Source organism: Rosa rugosa, chromosome 1 (assembly GCF_958449725.1).
Source record: "Rosa rugosa chromosome 1, drRosRugo1.1, whole genome shotgun sequence".
NCBI classification, from domain to species: domain Eukaryota; kingdom Viridiplantae; phylum Streptophyta; class Magnoliopsida; order Rosales; family Rosaceae; genus Rosa; species Rosa rugosa.
The window spans coordinates 15,572,254-15,590,801 of NC_084820.1; the positions used below are offsets into that span (position 1 = coordinate 15,572,254).

Here is an 18,548-nt window from a genome sequence, read left to right on the forward strand (position 1 = left end):
TACTGATCATATATGCAATTAAATTTATGCTCTGTGGATTGATTCAGTTTAATGCAGTAAACATTTCTCCACACAACCCAGAGAAAATTGCCCATGAAGAGCAAAGATTAAAGCCACAAACTCTCAAAGGTACTGTTTGAGATCGAGAAGAAACAGAGATGATGGTTTCTAATAGATAAGGCACATGTTGGATGCAAGTCATTTTCATTACCTTTATGGGACGGGAAAGTGCACTTATTCAGGTCAAACCGTCAAACCTCGGTTTCTAATAGAGTAAGCACATGTTGGATGCAAGTCATTTTCATGACCTTTCCCGGACGGGAAAGTTTATACGTGGCACGTATAATAAGCACTTATTCAGGTCAAACCGTCAAACCTCGGTACGAGACAAATATAATGGGCAACTTCCGGGCACAATAGTTAGTTAATGATCAAAAAGTTGCAAATCTCACTTGGTCCCCATCTTCTTCGTCCGTCTCAGATGAGCCGGATCACGGATCCATCTCTTCCTCAGCAGCGCTGCTCTCTCCGACTGGACTTCTTTGGACTTTGGTCTCATCAGTCATTGCTCCACTAGTAGTACCAGTGTCCGAGGATGGCGGGAAGTTTAGCTTGGCTCTGTCAGCTCCGCGAAATTCCACGGCCTTCGTGTCATAAGCCCTGGCTGCCTCCTCCTCCGTCTGGAAAGTCCCGAGCCAAACCCGAACCGCGCGACGGGGGTCCCGAATCTCCGCCGCCCATTTTCCTCCTGGTCTCTGCCGCACTCCCCTGTACTTGCTCGTCTTCACCTTTTTACCTTTGTCTTGCTCGCTTGGCGGGAACATACCACAGCCAAGGCAATGATCCGTCTCCATATTACATACCTGACACGTGTCATCACAATCCGAAAATGGTATCACAACTTGATTGGTGCCACCCGTTTCTGGGAGCTGCGTCGGCGGCGTCGGTGGCTGGGAGGGTGCATTGTTTGTGCCAACGCCACCGCGGATTACCCGTTTCAGGGCGGAGACAATGATAGCGTGCTCGTGGTCGTTGGGTAAACCGCCGGAATGCGAGTGCATTTTAGTCCCATTGCTTTTCATTTTCGAGTCCGAGTATAGCTGGGAAGAAGAAATCCAGAAAACCAGGATTTGGAGGGGGTGCGAAAGAAATATGATTTGGTATTTATACTTGTGGGCGCGTGAGCCAGCCTTTCTAAATCAAATACGGTGCGTGTGTGGCGCATGTGTGGAGGGTGGGCTTCTTGATTTATGATATGACCAATTCCACGCAAATAATGGGCCTCATCTCAATGATGGCCCAAATTTGATTTTTTATGCAGCGCGTAAGCTTGGACGTCACAAGCCTGTCGTCGTGGCCTACTTATAGATTTACGGACAATACTTGGCTGACCAGGGCTGGTCAGCCAAGTATTGTCCTAGATTTACAGCCCAGCGCTTTTTGAGCTTCTAGAATATAATAATATATTTGATTTATCTTGCTTTTACTTAAAAAAATAATGGTGAATAGGAACTTCAGTGAGATGGACCTTCTCATTTTCAAGTCATTCATTTGCAATCATGAAGACCGAGAATGCTCTGATGCGTTTGGAAAATTGTTTTCTTTGTTGTTTTGTATGCTAATTGATTAAGGAATACATTAGACAGAAATTGGTGATAATTTGAAGCTATTTGTGAATCCATGAATTTGATAGCTATTGGTGTGATAAAAGTTGCTAAATTGAAATAATGTTCTGGCATTGTCTCACAAGTAGGGAAGGGATGGAACTGGAAGATGTACGGATAATTTCGAATTTTATATAAAAAAAATAAAAAATTGAAGAAAGTGTAATTTAGATCTGTTATGGAGTGGTCATATTTTCTTCAGTATTAGTAATTATGTTGCTATTTATTGTATAAATTAACTTCATCGTTGCTATTTATTGTATAAATTAACTTCATCGATAAAAGCTTGACCTCTTCTCTTTTTTAAAAAAAAAAAGTTTTACATTTATATATACTAGCCTTAAAATATGCTCCGCACATGTCAATTGGTTTTTTTTTTTAATTAAAAGAGTTACAACAATTTCTCTCCTGATTTTGGGGAAGTTTCTCATTTTTTTCATGGGAGATATTGCAATTTTTTCAAATATGATATAGTCTATTGGCTATCTTATCCTCATATATAAATAATTTGTTTATTATGATCTATATTCTGTGAGGGTATATATGGTACTTCAAAAATTTAACCATTTCCTCAATAATTGGCTTAATTATATAAGATATTTGTGTTAGGAAAACTGAAATTGGAAGAGAATTGAGTCGTGCTTTCATTGATAATATGAGTCTCTTTATATAGAGGATTACAAGTATAGAGATAGAGTTATACATGGAAACATAATCGTGCATTGATTGGATATTTACGAATATCTCTCACATAAACCCTATTACAACTAGAGCAAGTAACCTAGAGTTTGGGCCAGACACATATTCTGGATTTACTTGAACACTCCCCCTTGTGTCGCCCAAACGTGGTGCTCCTCTCGTTGCCTTGTCAAAAACCTTGCCGAGTAACAAAAACTCAGTGGGACAAAAATAACCTCGGTCGAATGAGAAAAAGAGTACAACACAACTTTCACGTTTCGAGATCATACATGTAGATATCTCCCCCCTGATATCTGCATCTCCCCCTGATGACAATGGTCATGGTGTGACGCCCCATGTCACGCCCCGAATTTTGAATAAAGGAATTCAAATCTGAAACGCGAGAACAAACACAAGAAAACACATATAGAAATTTTTTCATTTAAACTAAGCAACAAACAAACTAAACTCACAATGTCAATACCGACTCGTTCTTTAGAGTCACATATATATTACATTACAATAGTTTACAAATTAAACTGAATATCAATTCAACGTGTAACCACTCTCACCAACTCACTACACAGCGGAAGACTACAAGTAAAAGCGCCCTTCTACACCACGTGACGGAAAGTCCACCTCAGCTTCGATAACAATCACTCGATATTCTAACCTGCACAATAACCCCTACACCATAGAATAGTGCACCGGGAATGTAAACAACAAACCCGGTAAGCTTTTCAGCCCGTATGAGTAAACTCAATTAAAATGACTCACGTCACTCATGCTTATAATTTCTCAATTCGTGAGATAATTAAAGCAACAATATTTAATTCCACAAAACACAACCAAACATCAAGTTCATATCATATCATAACATCACAACGACAAATCACAATAAGAATTAAGCAAAATCAGTAATCCCTGCATAGAAACTTAGTTCAGGAGATCACATGAAAACAAACAAAAGAAATCATATAAATCCCTGCATAGAGTTTAGTTCAGGAATTTACATAAAAACAAACAATTCAAAAGCAGTAATCCCTGCATATAACTTAGTTCAGGAGATTACATTAAAATAAACAATTCAAAAGGTAGTAATCCCAGCATATAACTTAGTTCTGGAGATTACATTTAAAGAAAACAATAGAATTCATAGAAATCCCAATCTCACGTAAACACAAACGAAAAACCTCAAAAACCTTTTCTGAACTACGACAGACTCGAGCTCAACTGAATCGTAACCTGTCACCTCTGCCGAGGTTTAATCTTACGACCAAACTTCAGACCCTTCAGTCATCAGAATAACTGAATCGTAACCTGTCACCTCTGCCGAGGTTCAACCTTACGACCAAACTTCAGACCTTTCGGTCCTCAGAATAGAAATCCAGGTTACCACTGTAACCTTAAAACTTCGGACCACTGTAACCTGGTTTAGACGCACAAAGTATGGCACGTAACTTGTACCAAAGAAAAAAGTATGGCCGTTGTTCAAATACATTTAAATATCTAGGTTGTCAAGGGCGAGTACAATGCACGAGTACTATTTATAATTAAATATAATAAGACCAAGAAAAAATATAATATAATAGCAAAATGCCTTCTAACTTCAGTCCATTCCCAGTGATCACTGCATTGTAAAAGTTTGTCACTGAAGAATGAAACGGTGGAAGGAACACTATTTCAATCAAGCACCACTTGGCAACAGTGGCTAGTAATCGGTAGCCTTTGCCCAAATTTCTAGTAGTGTACTTATGATCAAAATTTTATACCAGCAAAAAAGAAAAGTTTTGGATTTCCAAACTGGATAATGGTTTTAAAACATGAAACTTTGTGCGTCTTTTGATGTATTGCATTGCACGTTTATGTAGCTAGGTTGATAATAAATGTTGCCAAAACCCAGTGGGGCAAGAACATGTTTCTTAATTTTTTTATTTTTTAAAGTAGAGTACACTCTCATATCAATCTCTTACTTATATCCAGATTTCCCAACTTGATAATATGATGGTACTTGGATGTACACTCTCATATCAATCTGTAATAAATATGAACCGCTACGGCTTGTTGACTCCTAGTACGACGTTGACCCTACTTAGAAGAAATTGAGTGAAATTACTCAATTTCTTTATTTGATTCAAATTTGTTTAATTCAACAAATTTGAGTTGACCCATGTGCTTAAATCTTCATCGCCGCGCGTCGTCATCTTTAAGCATTTCCCAGATGAAACGATCGATGTCTTCGTCCTCAACATCACTGCTCTGTCCTTCTTCCTGATTCGCTGACTTCACAGAACTCGCGTTGACTAGATTGACCTCACCAGTCTCCATGCTTTGCTTGGCCAATGCTGCACTAATAGGAGTATTAGTAGTACCAGCTTCACTGGTTAGTGGGAAGTTGAGCTTCGCTCTCTCTCCTCGGAACTCGATCGCCGCCTTGTCATAAGCCCTGGCCGCTTCCTCCGCCGTCTTGAACGTCCCGAGCCAAACCCTCACCGCCCTCCGCGGGTCCCGAATCTCCGCCGCCCATTTCCCCCATGGCCTCTGCCTCACTCCCCTGTACTTGCCCTTCTTGATCCTTTTCCCTTTGTCCTGCTTGCTTGGCGGGAAGAACTCGCAGCCGAGGCAGCCGTCGATCCTGCACACCTGGCACGTGTCGCCATCCGAAATTGATATCACAACCTTCTTTGTTCCACTTCCACCTTCAACTGCTGGCCGAGAGTGTCCGCTGCTTCTGGAGGCAATGCCGCCGCCGCCGATGACCTGTTTAAGGGCGGAGACCATGATTGCGTGCTCCTGCTCTTTCGGCAAACCCCCAGCATGCGAGGACATTTTCGATTCTGGTGGCGACTAAGTGAAGCAGTGGAGTGCATGCACATAGAAAATAGAATTTCAGTAGCGACTAGCTAGTACGTGAGGAGTTTGGAATAGATTTGCTGAGTCGACGAAAAGAAACGGCGGGAGAGATTGGGTTTATAAGGGTGACGCGCCTGGGGAACAGTGGGTCTGTCCACGTGGTTGCCAGCTGTTAGAAGGTTTGCGCTATTGAGATGGTGGGCCCTCCGAGCAGCTAAGTTTGAGGGTGCCACGTAAGCATTTAATCCGCCGCGTCCGTCACAAACTCGGCGTCGTGGCGGCCAAGTACAGTGACAGAAGAGCACCCCGGGACGTTAGAGCTTATCGGATTTGCAAGAGACAATCCTCATCCGATTCCTTTCCAAATATTGATTCAGCTTAGATGTTCTGGAACATATATTGATTCAGCTTAGATGTTTTGGAACATTCTGGGGTACTGTTCATCAAAGTAATACGAGAGCATCCTCCTAAAGTTGAGACACATGGAGGCTAGGCCAAAATTATACAAAATGATTTCTCAAGGTATTTTTAATAAATGATGGAATATGGATCATAGTTTTTTTTTTTTTTTAAAGGAGATTTTATGTGCACAATCCTAAATACTTACACACATTTATCTACTTATTAAAATTCTTTTACCGCAAGTAATAAACAAGAAGAACCATTGTCTCTGGTAATTCTGGCGTTGATGGAATGATCGGGTTGTGAGGAGGTTGCTACCAATTAAGAATTTTGATGTGCGCTGTGCTTGATATGGTATTGGTGAGATTATTAAGGAAGATGAGTTTATACCAATTAATAGTACTAATAACAAAAAAAATGGCGAAGAAGAATTTCAATGAGATCGTTTTGAGGTCCTAGTGTTGAAGTCTCTTATTTGCAATTATGAAGACCGAGATGCTCTGATGCATTCAGAAAGTTGTTTGCTTTGTTGTTTTGTATGCTAATTAATTAAGGGACACAATAGAAATTGTTAGTTATTTGAAGCTATTTGTGAATTCATGAATTTGATAGCCATAGGTGTCATGAAATTTGTAGAATTGAAACAATGTTCTGGCATTGTCGATGGAAGTGGAAGAGATATGGGGTCATTTAGAATTTATATAAATAAAAAGAATTAAAGAATGTGTATTAAACCAGTAAACAATTATGATGTTGTATATATATATACACTCTTTCTAAAATTACACTAAATCTTAGTTTAATTTTACATTCTTGCGTTGCCATAATATTTAAAAGATATATCAAGCTTTACATTCATAATTTTTTAATCATTGAGTTGATTATATAACTGACAGAACTAGTTACAGTTAAATTGGAATTGGGGATAGTGAAATGGCAAAAAAGAAATTGGATCCTGATTGGGTACTTCACTTGGAATTAAAGGGTTGTTTGGTCACTTGGTCGGTTAGAGTTACCCATGTGGAAAAACCCGACTAAGTTACAAGTGTACAACGGCCAGCTGTTTACAACCCCTTCAATTCCAAACGTGCGCAACCAAATTAACGGTCTAATACTATTTTTGTTTTCCTGAACCAAAGGACAAAAGTAGGAATAGTTGTATTGGATAGTGACGGAGCGACCTTAAATTGGATGCTGACAAGGACCCATTAACTGCTTAGCCTAATAATGCAAAAGAAAACTGCTAGCTGTTTACAGCTTCAGCAAATGTCACATGGAACCGACCATATAAAACCAGAGGAAACCCCTCCATGGTCCTTCCCTTTTCTCCGACCAAGCAGCTTCTTCACTCCTTACACTCCAGCCTCTCCTAAAACAATTTCTGGGTTCTTTACCCAACAATGCTCCAAGTCGGAATTGCCGTGTCGATGTTGGTCATGTGACGAGAGAGAGAGAGAGAGAGAGAGAGAGAGAGAGAGAGAGAGAGAGAGAGAGAGAGAGAGAATTGTATAGGTAAGAAAGAAAAATCGATCCTAATTCGGTTTATGTTATTTGTACGATAATCTCCGTGGCATGAGAAGACTAAATCAATGTACTTGTCTCAATCATCTCTCTTCCATGCTAGACCATACTCTATAAGCATCGGTCCATCTCCCAGCTGCTGCATAAATATTATGTAGCATTACATGATGTCTTGAATTTTCAGGGTCCAATTCAGAGAGCAAACCACCAATTCTCTCCAAATTCAACATCCCATGAATTCTACAAGCACCCAAGTAGGCTTATACAAGGTTTGCAGGACAGTTCCCTAACAATATCATAAGCCTCGGTCAAATTACTCGTTCTTCCTAGAAGGTCCATCATGCATATATGCATAGTACTTCGTTTGGGGTATTAAACCATGTTCTGCCATAGACTTCACATTGCGGCCTTGCTCGACCAATCCACAATGTCCCATCCTTGATAACTTCATCATCAAGCAAACATTCAAGGCAGCTTCACCACTCCCATTTCAAGCTATACCCATTTATCACACCCCAAGACCCACTACCTTTCTTAACATCAAACAGCTTTCTAGCAATCGATATGTTTCCACTTCTTAAATGCAAATCACTACTAGCAAAACGGGCTTCTCACACGGATTTAAATCTGTGTGAAATACTACCATTTCACACGGATGTCAGTATGTAAAAGGTTGTACCTACGGTGCAAGCACGGAATTAATTTCGGTTGCCTTCGGAGGGGGCGCTAATGCTCTATTCACACTGTTTTTAGAGTCCGTGTGAAATTTTAAGTGGGTCCCACTAGTCTTCCAGCATGCATAGTAGAATTTTATATAATCCGTGTGAGATGGAAATAATATTTTAATAACTTGTTCAGTGTGAAATACATTATTAACACACACAGACATCTGTGAGAAGTAGCTCCTTAATTCACACTGATATCTGTGTGAAATACATTCTTAACACACAGACATCTGTGAGAAGTAGCTCCTTAATTCACACAGACATCTGTGTGAAATATGTTCTTAACTCCCACAATGTCCGTGTGAATTGTCTCATACTGAAATCTGTGTGAAAATATGAATACTATTAAAAAAAACAGTTGTTAATTAACAAATACAAAAATAAACAATTGCATTTAATTTTTCCCAACAAAAATAAACTCATCCACAATAACTCAAAAATATTATTTCAAAAAAAAAAAAAAAAACTCAAAAATATATAAAATTTACATTCCCAACCTGTCATCATTGTTTTAATCCAACTATATATCATTGAGAAAGAAACCAATATATACAAACTGGCCATGCCAGCAAGATCTTTTTTTACATTTCTTGGCATACAAAAAGGACATCTAGCTACTTCATACCTTAAACAAATTCTTGGCATACAAAAAACAAGGATGTTTTCCAGAATACAGTGTTGTTCAAGGTATGACTAAGATTTTCCCCCTTTGAACAACAAAATCCTTGGCCAAGAACATAATTTTGATGGAGCTTTGAGGATTAACTCAAAGTAGACAAAAACAAAACCATCAAAGTCAGGAAATGACATCTACATAAGGTAAAACTAACCAGCTCAATTCCGCTGCGATTCTGGAACAATTTGAGGTATTTCCGGGCGATATACACTATCAGTGATGGCTGGGGTTGGGATCACGGGTCTACTACCTTTAGTCATTGGCTCAATATCTACTTGTGATGCTGTGTCAATCCCCGAAAAACCAGCTTCTTTCATCCATCTACCCATTTCAAGTGTTGCTAGTTGCTTCACCTTCCTTGCCATCATTGCCTCTTGCTGTTTCTTAAACTGCTCCATTTGGGCTGTGAACTTTTTGTCCAGGTCAGCAGCTTCCTTCCTAATTCTTTCCTCCCTTTGGGCAGCTTCAATTCTCTCTTTTTCAGCTTCACTCCTCAATCTTGCGGTCTCCATGCGTTGTTCTTGAATTGTTGCTGTCAATGCTTCCACAATGCTTGAAACACCTCTTTTCTCGATATGAACATATGGAACATCACGCCAGCAGACACCCGCTCCAAGACCCCTCACTCGGTTACGCTTCTCTACCCCAAGAACCTCTGCATAGATATCTTCTCTAACTTGTGGAGTTATTTCAACATTCAAATTCCTTCTCTTCTCTTCAGCTTTTTCCAAATCTTGCTGCATTCAAGTTTGAAATTATAAAGCATTCAATTCATAAACCATCAGTCCAATCATAATTATATGGAATGTACTATGGAAAAGTGAGATGTTCTAAAAACCACAGCTGGCCAACAAAACTGAACTAGGTACGTATTGTGTAATGCATATAGTGTACATAAGAACCAAACTCAAAGTAGGATGAGATCAGTTTGTCATGAATAATAGAAGTGAAAAACAAAAAAAACAAAAACATAATAAGAACCAACTCCAACTTACTCAAGCAACAGCTAAAGACAAGGCAAAATAATCATGTATGGATATCGTTGTTCTATAAGGTGGTACTGAAATTTGTAACTGTACAATTGCTTTTAAACTATTTGGCACATGGTGTACAATTACTTATCCTAAGTACACAGAGGCATATTTTCAGGAAACTCATTGAAAGAACCAGAAGCTAATGAAAATGAAAAATGGGGTTTATGATGTACATGCATGTCATAGTTTTGTATGGTCAAGTTCGTACCTCACATATCTAATTTGCTACCAACACACACAATGAATGCCAAAACATATCTTATCTAGATACATGCGTGTACATGACAAAACATAATATTTGCATTTTGCAACCGTATGATGCAGCTACTTGAGAATAAAAAAACTATGTGGTATCGGCACCTGCACTAGAGATTTTGTGAGCAACTTAATCTTTTAAAGTTTATCTTACAATCTTACATGTCAAGGCTATATCCAGACCAGAAAGTGTTTACATTTTCTCTTGTTACCAAGAAGAGGCAAAAGGTGTCAGCAGTAACTAAGAAATGCAAGTACTCATGCAAAGACATGTGATATATAGTTAGTTAATTTCCTGAACTCTAGGAGAGCTACCATACCCTTTGTTTCTTTCTCTTCAGTCCACGAATATGCAAATGATGGAACCTAGGAAGTATAACTTGAATACCTCTACAAGACATGTATATGTACGGATGTTCAAGCAGTCGGATCGTAAGAAGCTAAATTTAGAATCCTGAGATCATGCATTCAAGTAAAAAACAAAAACAAAAAAATATATTCTTGCGCACAAACTCTGCACCAAAGCTGTACATGGTCCACAAACTATGCACTACAAATTTCACATGGATTCACATAAGAAAAAAAAAATAGCAAAAACCTGTACCACACAACAAGAACAATAATTTTCAAACTATAGGACCAGATACTCACCACTGCTTTGGTAGATGCAGCATCTACATACTCATTTTTTTTCCCCTTCTTACGATGTGTCAACTTGAATATTTCTAGCCTATCAGGTTCCTCCTCAACCCCATTCTCAAGTTGCTGCGTTTCATGATATATAAAGTATTCATCACTTGTAGGGAAATTTATGCAATAATAACAGGTAAACCTAAAAACAGATAATATTCATACTAAAATACTCACCCATTCATAAACAACTGCTGGAAAGGTTCTTGTGCCAGTACTATGATGCATTACCCGTTGCGAGCGATTACTAACATTTATAGCAGCCTTGGTCTGTTAAGATCACGTAAATATCAGATTACTTTGTTCATATGGAGTCAATTCAAACTTATTGTTTGACACACACGTACATGTTTTACATTACCTGAGTATCCTCTTCATCCAAGTGAGAAACCCACCTTACCCATGATCTCTGTCAATGGCAGCATAAGGGCACCTAAAACGGTCAGCAGTCCCTTGATTAGGTAACCAAAACACTTTTTTCAGATTTGACTTGTGTTGCTTCCAGCGATCTGCAAGTCTTTCAAATGCATACGACTTGATTTTGGATCTTTTAGTGGAAGTTGCTTGGTCTGTCCAATCAATTGTCCCCTGCATTTAGTCCAAATACAATCACTACAAACTAATTGAAAAATCTGAAAAACTAATTGGTCTTTTTTCCTACCTCAATACGTGTCCATGCCTTGCTATGGACATCCTCCTCAAAGTGCCGCCAATCCTGGACGTCAATAGGGTAATATCCACAATCAGCCGCTAGACTACCAATGAATTTTGAGTAGTGTGCACACTTATCCCTCGGCCACACTGGTGCACCAGATTTTCCCCACTTAACTCTTTCTCGTACTCCATTCACACCCCATTTAATAATGGTTTTCCCTCTTGTATTTTTCTTATTACTCTCATTAGCTCCACTATTTCTGTTTTGGGGACTTGTTGTTCGTTCATTCACAAACAAACGACCTACATCCTGAGTTTCACTATCATCATATTGGACGCGGTCATTCAGCGATGCGATGACATCATCATCCAATTGAAAATCCATGCGTTCATTAGACATTCCTGCATATATTAAACAAATATCTCACTTTCCTCTTACAAATGACTGTAAAGTAACAAAGATCAACAATTATACCAACTTTAAATCATCAAATGCCATAACAATAATGAAAATTATGTTCCTGCATATAATAAACAAATATGTCACTTTCCTCTTTTCATTCATGACTGTACAGTAGCTTGAATCAACTATTATACCAACTTTAAATCATCAAATGCTATAACAATAAGCATAATATTGTAAATGATCATATAAGCAATAAGCAAAAACAGACACCTATCTTTCAAAGTGAATTGTGTGAGTGCAGCACCAGTATGAAGCTGGAAAGATTTCAAACAAACAACAAAATGATAAACATACCAGCTCACTGCTTATTTCTTTCCCAGTTCTCCAATTTCTTATACACAAATTACTTTAGAAAAGAAAATACAAAAAAAAAAAAAATAATAATTAAATGAAAGAAAGTCAACCATAGAAAAAACAATAGGACTATTATCAATTGAAAAATAGTTCAGGCAGTACAATTACCAACACTTTATTATAGGAGTGGCATGTTTTGTATTTGCAAGTACACAGGTTGACAAACATTGGATCAACTCACCATTTGACTCCGGTCGCTTTGTGGTGTCATAAGTTTTGTTGGAAAGTTAAGAATGCCTATGTTCAGCTTATGAACAAGTTTGAATAAAGTAAACTATTGAAATCAAATGAGGACATTATATATCAATCAACCAAATCATTTTAAAAATAATTAACATGCTAAAAAATGACAATATAATACAAATATTACTTCAGGTGGTTGTCAATTTCTGGACAGTTAAGCAACACATGCGTATGAGCTCGTTGCTTCTCCTCATCAGTTAACACAAACTTTTGTGGACTTTCTAAAGCTCGTCCCTTTGTAACAAACAGTGGCAATCCAGGTCTGACGATGTTATTAGGGTCATCAGCATTACGAGATAGTCTAGTTCGTCCTGATTCAGTATCACCTGATAAATACATAGTACAAAATGAGAGATACTCATCTATTATGTATCCTTCTGCAATGCTTCCTTTGGGATGAGCCTTATTGCGAACGTACTCTTTCAAAGTGTGCAAATACCTAAACAATAATAATTTAATTTAATCAAGCCAAGCGATAAATATATTATTCATTCATAACTTATCAAATTAAATTTACCTTTCGATGGGATACATCCATCGATACTGAACTGGGCCTCCTATTGCTGCTTCATCAGCCAAATGAATGGGTAAGTGCTCCATTATGTCAAAAAATGAGGGTGGCATTATAGATTCCAAGTCACATAACGTTAAGGCAATCTTCCTCGATAGATCTTCAAAGTAAGCTTTTGAACCGACCTTTGTGCACAATTGTTTGAAAAATCCACTCAACTCTAAGAGCACTTTAATAAGTGTTTTACACTTAATGGGCCGACGAATGGCAATTGGTAACACATATTGCATCAAAATATGACAATCGTGACTCTTCAACCCAATTAGTTTTCTTTCTTCAACTCGGACACAGTTGCTAATATTGGAAGACCAGCCGTCCGGTGGTCGATAGTCAGCCATAACTTCACATATCATCGTTTTCTCTTCCTTTAACAAATTAAAGTTAGCTGGAGGATATCTTAAGTTGTCACCTTCAGCCACAGGATGTAGACTATTCTTGACATTGAGAAGAACCATGTCGTTTCGAGCATTTTTACTGTCCTTGTTTTTCCCTTTTACTCCAAGTAAGGTGCCAACAACACTATCAGTGACATTCTTCTCGATATGCATGACATCTAGATTATGGCGCAATAAAAGATGCTCCTAATAAGGCAATTCAAAAAATATACTTCTCTTCCTCCAATTACCAAATTCCTGCTCAGGTGGTCCTTCAGATATACGCTTACATTTTCGAGGAATTTTCTTCCTCTTCCCATTCCCAAATTGAATTGTCAAGCCATGCGTTGCTCGTAGACAATCAGAACCCGTCATAGGCTTCGGGCGAGGCCTTCGTTCTGCAGCACCATTGAAATTATTTTTCCACCCACGGTACCGATGATTATCATTCAACCATCTTCGATGTCCCATATAACATTCTTTTTGACAATTCACTAGCCTAACAGACTCTGTATCTTCAGCACACACTGGACAAGCTTTGTAACCTTTTGTGCTATAACCGGATAACATGGCATATGCAGGAAAATCATTTATAGTCCACAACACAGCAGCTCGCATGGTAAATTTCTCTTTCTTGAATGCATCATATGTCTCAATCCCTTCAGTCCACAACATCTTTAGCTCTTCCACGAGTGGTTGTAAATACACATCAATATTATTACCGGGTCCCTTTGGGCCTGGTATGAGTAATGACAAGAACAAGTATGGTTGCTTCATGCATAACCAAGGAGGTAGATTATAGACAGACATCACAACAGGCCAAGTACTATATGAAGAGCTCATCATTCCAAAAGGGTTAAATCCGTCACTAGCCAAACCCAGACGAACATTACGACACTCGCTACCAAATTCTGGATATTTTTCATCTAACTTTGCCCAAGCTGGAGAATCAGCAGGATGTCGAAGTACCCAATCTTTAGTCCTTAGTTTTGAATGCCAAGACATCGAATCTGCAGTATGACGTGACATATATAAACGTTGCAATCGAGGACCCAATGGAAAATAACGTAAAATCTTAGCAGCTTTTGGTTTTCCACCAACTTCATTGCCATTCTTCTTCTTTTTCCATCTGCTAATACCACAAACTTGACAACTTGTATCATTTTCATGCTCTTTCCAATACAACATACAATCATTCGGACATGCATCAATTTTTTCATACGACAAACCGATGTCCTTGATCAATTTTTTTGTCTTGTAAAAACTTTTTGGGAGAGTCGTATTTGCAGGAAATGTGTCTCTCAATAGATCTAGAGTCTCAGAAAAAGATACATCACTATTTGAGTGCAAACACTTAATCTTATATAACCTTACTAGAAATTCAAGCTTCTTCATTCGTGCTCCAGGAAAAAGATCAGTATCTACATCATCCAGTAGCTTGTAGAATTTATTGGCATCTGGGGTTGGACGAGAGTCATGACCTCCACCTGTCCCTAAAGAGGACGGAGGCATGGTAGTATCATCATGAAACCCAAAAGCATCCTGCAACATATTAGCCATATCATCTTTTGGCATAATATCTTGTGGGGCAGACGAACCTGCTACATCAAGTTCATTTATTAGGGGTAATTGCTCGCCATGTGCGGTCCAAGGCATGTTTACATAGTCATTCCACATGCCTACACAACGTATATGGTTTTCTACATCTTTCACAGATTGTCTCCACCGGTTTTTACATTCTTTACAAGGGCAATAGATTCTATTAGGAACAAGGGAGATAGCTTGTGCATGGTTGATAAATGCACGGCGCCCAAAAATATATTCATCAGTGTCCCGATCGAGAAACACCCAATATTTGTCCATATTGCTCAACTACTCGCTCCTTCGGTAAAGAATCACTGCATTATGAAAAAATTCATTAATAAATCACACATGCATGATGAATAAATTAACTATCGCCTTATATCTTCATTCCTAAGGTGTAGGACCTAACCCATTCGGCAATGACATATTATGTATATCTCTATGATACCTAAATCATCGCTACATATTATTGAAAAATTCGGCAGCACTTCGCCTATGATCCCATCTATGCACGAACTTAATAAGCATAGCGGGATCATAGGGTCGGGCTGTCGAATATTCCAATACCAAATCCTTAAACGGGTACTAAGGCTTTATGCAATGTAATGAATTTTACATAAATTTGAATAGTATATATAAATTTTCTTCACAAGCAATTGGTATAAATTTATACAATTCATGTGTTTGGAAAATTTATGTCATCCTACTCTAAGCAAAGTTTCAGTAGTAAATTCTAATTATGAATATAATAAATTAGTAAATTTACAATCAATTTACAACCAACTAATTATTAATCTCATTTTAGTTTCTATACAAACACACAAATATATTTTCTATATAGAGTAAACCAATAATCCAAACAACAACTTTTATAGACTTTTACTCTTCAAATTATGTCTTTCTACATATCATGATAATGAATTTGTTTTTCCACATAAAAAATCTATATATATATATATATCATGATCATGAACATCCTAAAATCATTCATGAACACACCATCATATCATATTTACTTGAAATATATAATCTGAGGGTAAGGGAAGTGGAAATTAATACCTGAACTCTATTAATCAACTGAAATCATTCACAGTCTTCTTCTTCATCATCTATGCAGCTCAACAAATGAAAACAATGACAGAGAATAACAATGGCACACTTCTTATCAATCATCTGGTTTTAAGAAGTATAGCTACTGATGTCCGTGTGAAATGCACTTCCAACTCTTACGGATGTCCGTGTGTATTTACGTCGGTCATCTACTACTGTCATGTCAATTGTCATTCCAATTTTCACACGGAAATCAGTATGAAAATTATATTCTCAAACGGATATCAGTATGAAAATTATATTCTCACACGGACATCAGTATGAAAATTATATTCTCACACGGATATCAGTATAATTATATTCTTACACGGATGTCAGTATGAAAATTATATTCTCACACGTATATCAGTATAATTATATTCTCACACGAACATCAGTATGAAAATTATATTCTCACACGGATATCAGTATGTTCATTGTACACTGATATATGTGTGATGCTCATTTCACACAGACATCTGTATCAAATTATATTAGCTACTGAATACCGTAGTTGTATAATACGTATAAGAATTAAAAAAATTCATGTTTAAATAATGAAATACTTTATTCACACTGAAATCTGTGTGCACTGATTTCCCCACGGACAACCGTGTGAAAGTATCTTAACTTTCACACTGAATTCTGTGTGAATTGTTATTTCACACGGATGTCTGTTGCTATTAGTATGACAGAAACCCATGTGGGTCCAATTCAACTGATTTTATACGGTTGTCTGTGTGTAATTCTATTTCACACGGACATCCGTGGCTGTGAAAAATCTGTGTGACTAAAATCTGTGTGAGTTGCCCGTTTTGCTAGTAGTGTATTACTGATAACCAGATCTTCCTCAAAGCCCTTACGAATGATCCTCAAAGCCCTTACGAATGATGTAACCGGCCATTACATAATTAGCAAGACTGATCCTTCTTGTTGTTGTGATTCTTTTGCTCTTTTATACTTTTTAAATTGATTCTTGGATTCCATTGATGTAATAGTTTTTCTAGTAAGTATTCCTTTAGTAAGCAGAGATGGTGGTTCTTGTATACGAAAATACACTTTTGTCTTTGGTTGGTAGTAATATGACTGGATACAATAGTTGCATTAGATTAAAGATTCTAACTTGCATCAATTAGGATTGCGAGGTTTAGGGAAACTGATATCAAAGAGGTGCCAACTTTTGTAAAATGATCAGATTTCTCATTATTCATTGCACATGCTGAGATTAGTATAAACCTTGTGAGTGTGCTATTTCACTTTGTTCTCTATGGTTGATGATATGTTTAAAACTTACAGATTTTCCTCTGCTGAACTTGCTGCGAGGACTGGTATAATCTAGGTGGTTTGCAAGTAGGAGGTGGGATCAATTCAGATAATTCTTTGCAATACATAGAAGAAGGGGCTAGCCATGTCATTGTCACTTTTGTGAGTTCTGTTTTTCTCCTCTTCTAAAATTGAAATACCATGTATATTTGTTAGAACAATTGATATCAGGAAAACATTTTCTAAAACTTGTCTTGGTTTTCTTGCAGTATGTATTTATTTTTCCAAGAATTATGTAATGGCAATTATGCCTTAATTAATAAATGACAATTTTGTATTAACTCTTTCTCAAGTGGCGCATCCAATGAAGTATGATGTCTAGGAAACTAATTGAGATTAGTGGTACTTAAGAGAGCCTCGCTCCACCGACATCTCTCTCTACTTCCCTGGTCATATTTGATTGGAGTTACCAAACGGATTAAGTGACTACAATCTGTCTAAGTTTGATTTCATTTTGGATTAGACTTTGGTTAAAGAAACTTTGATGTAATCATTGGCTATTAATAAAGTGTCGATTCTTTTACTTAATGTCTTGGACATACCTTAATTCGAACTTTATTTGAAAGATATAAAAGCCAATGGTTTTCATGTGGAAACACATTGTGAGAATGGACAAGAGTTCCTTTGCATCACCTCTAATGACTACGGACATAAACGAGTCTTAGATAAACTTATGTGTCGTTCTAGTGGGTTGGATGCAACCACTATTCGAATCATTGAATCAAACCATGTCATGAGAGATGATTTATGAGATTCTGACACATATAGGTTTTGGGATGACCATTTGGGACACCCAGGTCGTGACATGATGATCCGTGCATGTATTAAAGACTTCACACGGACATCCATTTTTCAGAACGAAAAGAAGTAAGAACCAAAAATTGGTTCGAGGAGCTGCACATGCGCCTCATGGGCGCCATGATTGTGTAAGACTGGCCACACATGGTTGACGCCGCCTACCCCATGTGGCCAATACATGGCATTGACGCCATACACCCTAATTCAACTCCTCTTGTTACTTCTAAAGTCAATTGTGACTTTATGGCTTAACCGAAATCATTAGTGGTTGCTTCTAAAGCCCAACCTTCGTTCTGCAAAGCCTGCTCTTTAGCAAAATTAGGATCGAGACCATTCTATGCAAAGGACACAAAAAGAAAGCATACCATTCTTACGAAGATTCTAAGGGAATTCTGTGGATTGATTCAACCAACTTGCGGACCGTATAGACATTTTATGGTGTTGGTTGATATGCAAACACGCTGGTCACATGTTGCGCTATCATCCACTCGTAATGCTGCTTATGATGAACTCCTAGCCCAGAACATATGGCTACAGGCTCACTACCCAGATCATCCCATTCAGTCAATTTGACTTGATAATGCTAGAGAGTTT

The 18,548-nt window shown here is 37.8% G+C and overlaps 4 protein-coding genes across 5 annotated transcripts; all 4 read right to left on the reverse strand.

The window, feature by feature from the left end:
• Positions 1-48: 48 nt before the first annotated feature.
• On the reverse strand, positions 49-1,353 carry LOC133727373 (ethylene-responsive transcription factor ERF109-like). Its single transcript, XM_062154967.1, has one exon. The coding sequence runs from the start codon at positions 1,080-1,082 to the stop codon at positions 492-494; it is 591 nt and encodes a 196-aa protein (XP_062010951.1). The 5' UTR covers positions 1,083-1,353; the 3' UTR covers positions 49-491.
• A 2,901-nt stretch (positions 1,354-4,254) lies between these two features.
• On the reverse strand, positions 4,255-5,271 carry LOC133727375 (ethylene-responsive transcription factor ERF109-like). The gene has a single exon (XM_062154968.1). The coding sequence runs from the start codon at positions 5,169-5,171 to the stop codon at positions 4,527-4,529; it is 645 nt and encodes a 214-aa protein (XP_062010952.1). The 5' UTR covers positions 5,172-5,271; the 3' UTR covers positions 4,255-4,526.
• Positions 5,272-8,552: 3,281 nt separating this feature from the next.
• LOC133727376 (uncharacterized) lies at positions 8,553-11,517 on the reverse strand. 2 transcript variants are annotated; one of them, XR_009855146.1, is made up of 5 exons: positions 11,160-11,517; positions 10,860-11,086; positions 10,676-10,768; positions 10,460-10,573; positions 8,553-9,252 (listed from the first exon to the last, which is right to left on the reverse strand). XR_009855146.1 is itself a non-coding variant. In XM_062154969.1 (5 exons), the coding sequence occupies exons 3-5, from the start codon at positions 10,724-10,726 to the stop codon at positions 8,678-8,680; spliced, it is 744 nt and encodes a 247-aa protein (XP_062010953.1). In that variant the 5' UTR covers positions 10,727-10,768; positions 10,860-11,086; positions 11,160-11,517; the 3' UTR covers positions 8,553-8,677. The 2 variants fall into 2 exon arrangements, 1 of the variants encoding a protein (XP_062010953.1); XM_062154969.1 differs by having other exon boundaries at positions 8,553-9,256.
• A 1,850-nt stretch (positions 11,518-13,367) lies between these two features.
• On the reverse strand, positions 13,368-15,023 carry LOC133711883 (uncharacterized). Its single transcript, XM_062137985.1, has one exon. The coding sequence runs from the start codon at positions 15,021-15,023 to the stop codon at positions 13,368-13,370; it is 1,656 nt and encodes a 551-aa protein (XP_061993969.1).
• Between the last annotated feature and the right edge of the window lie 3,525 nt (positions 15,024-18,548).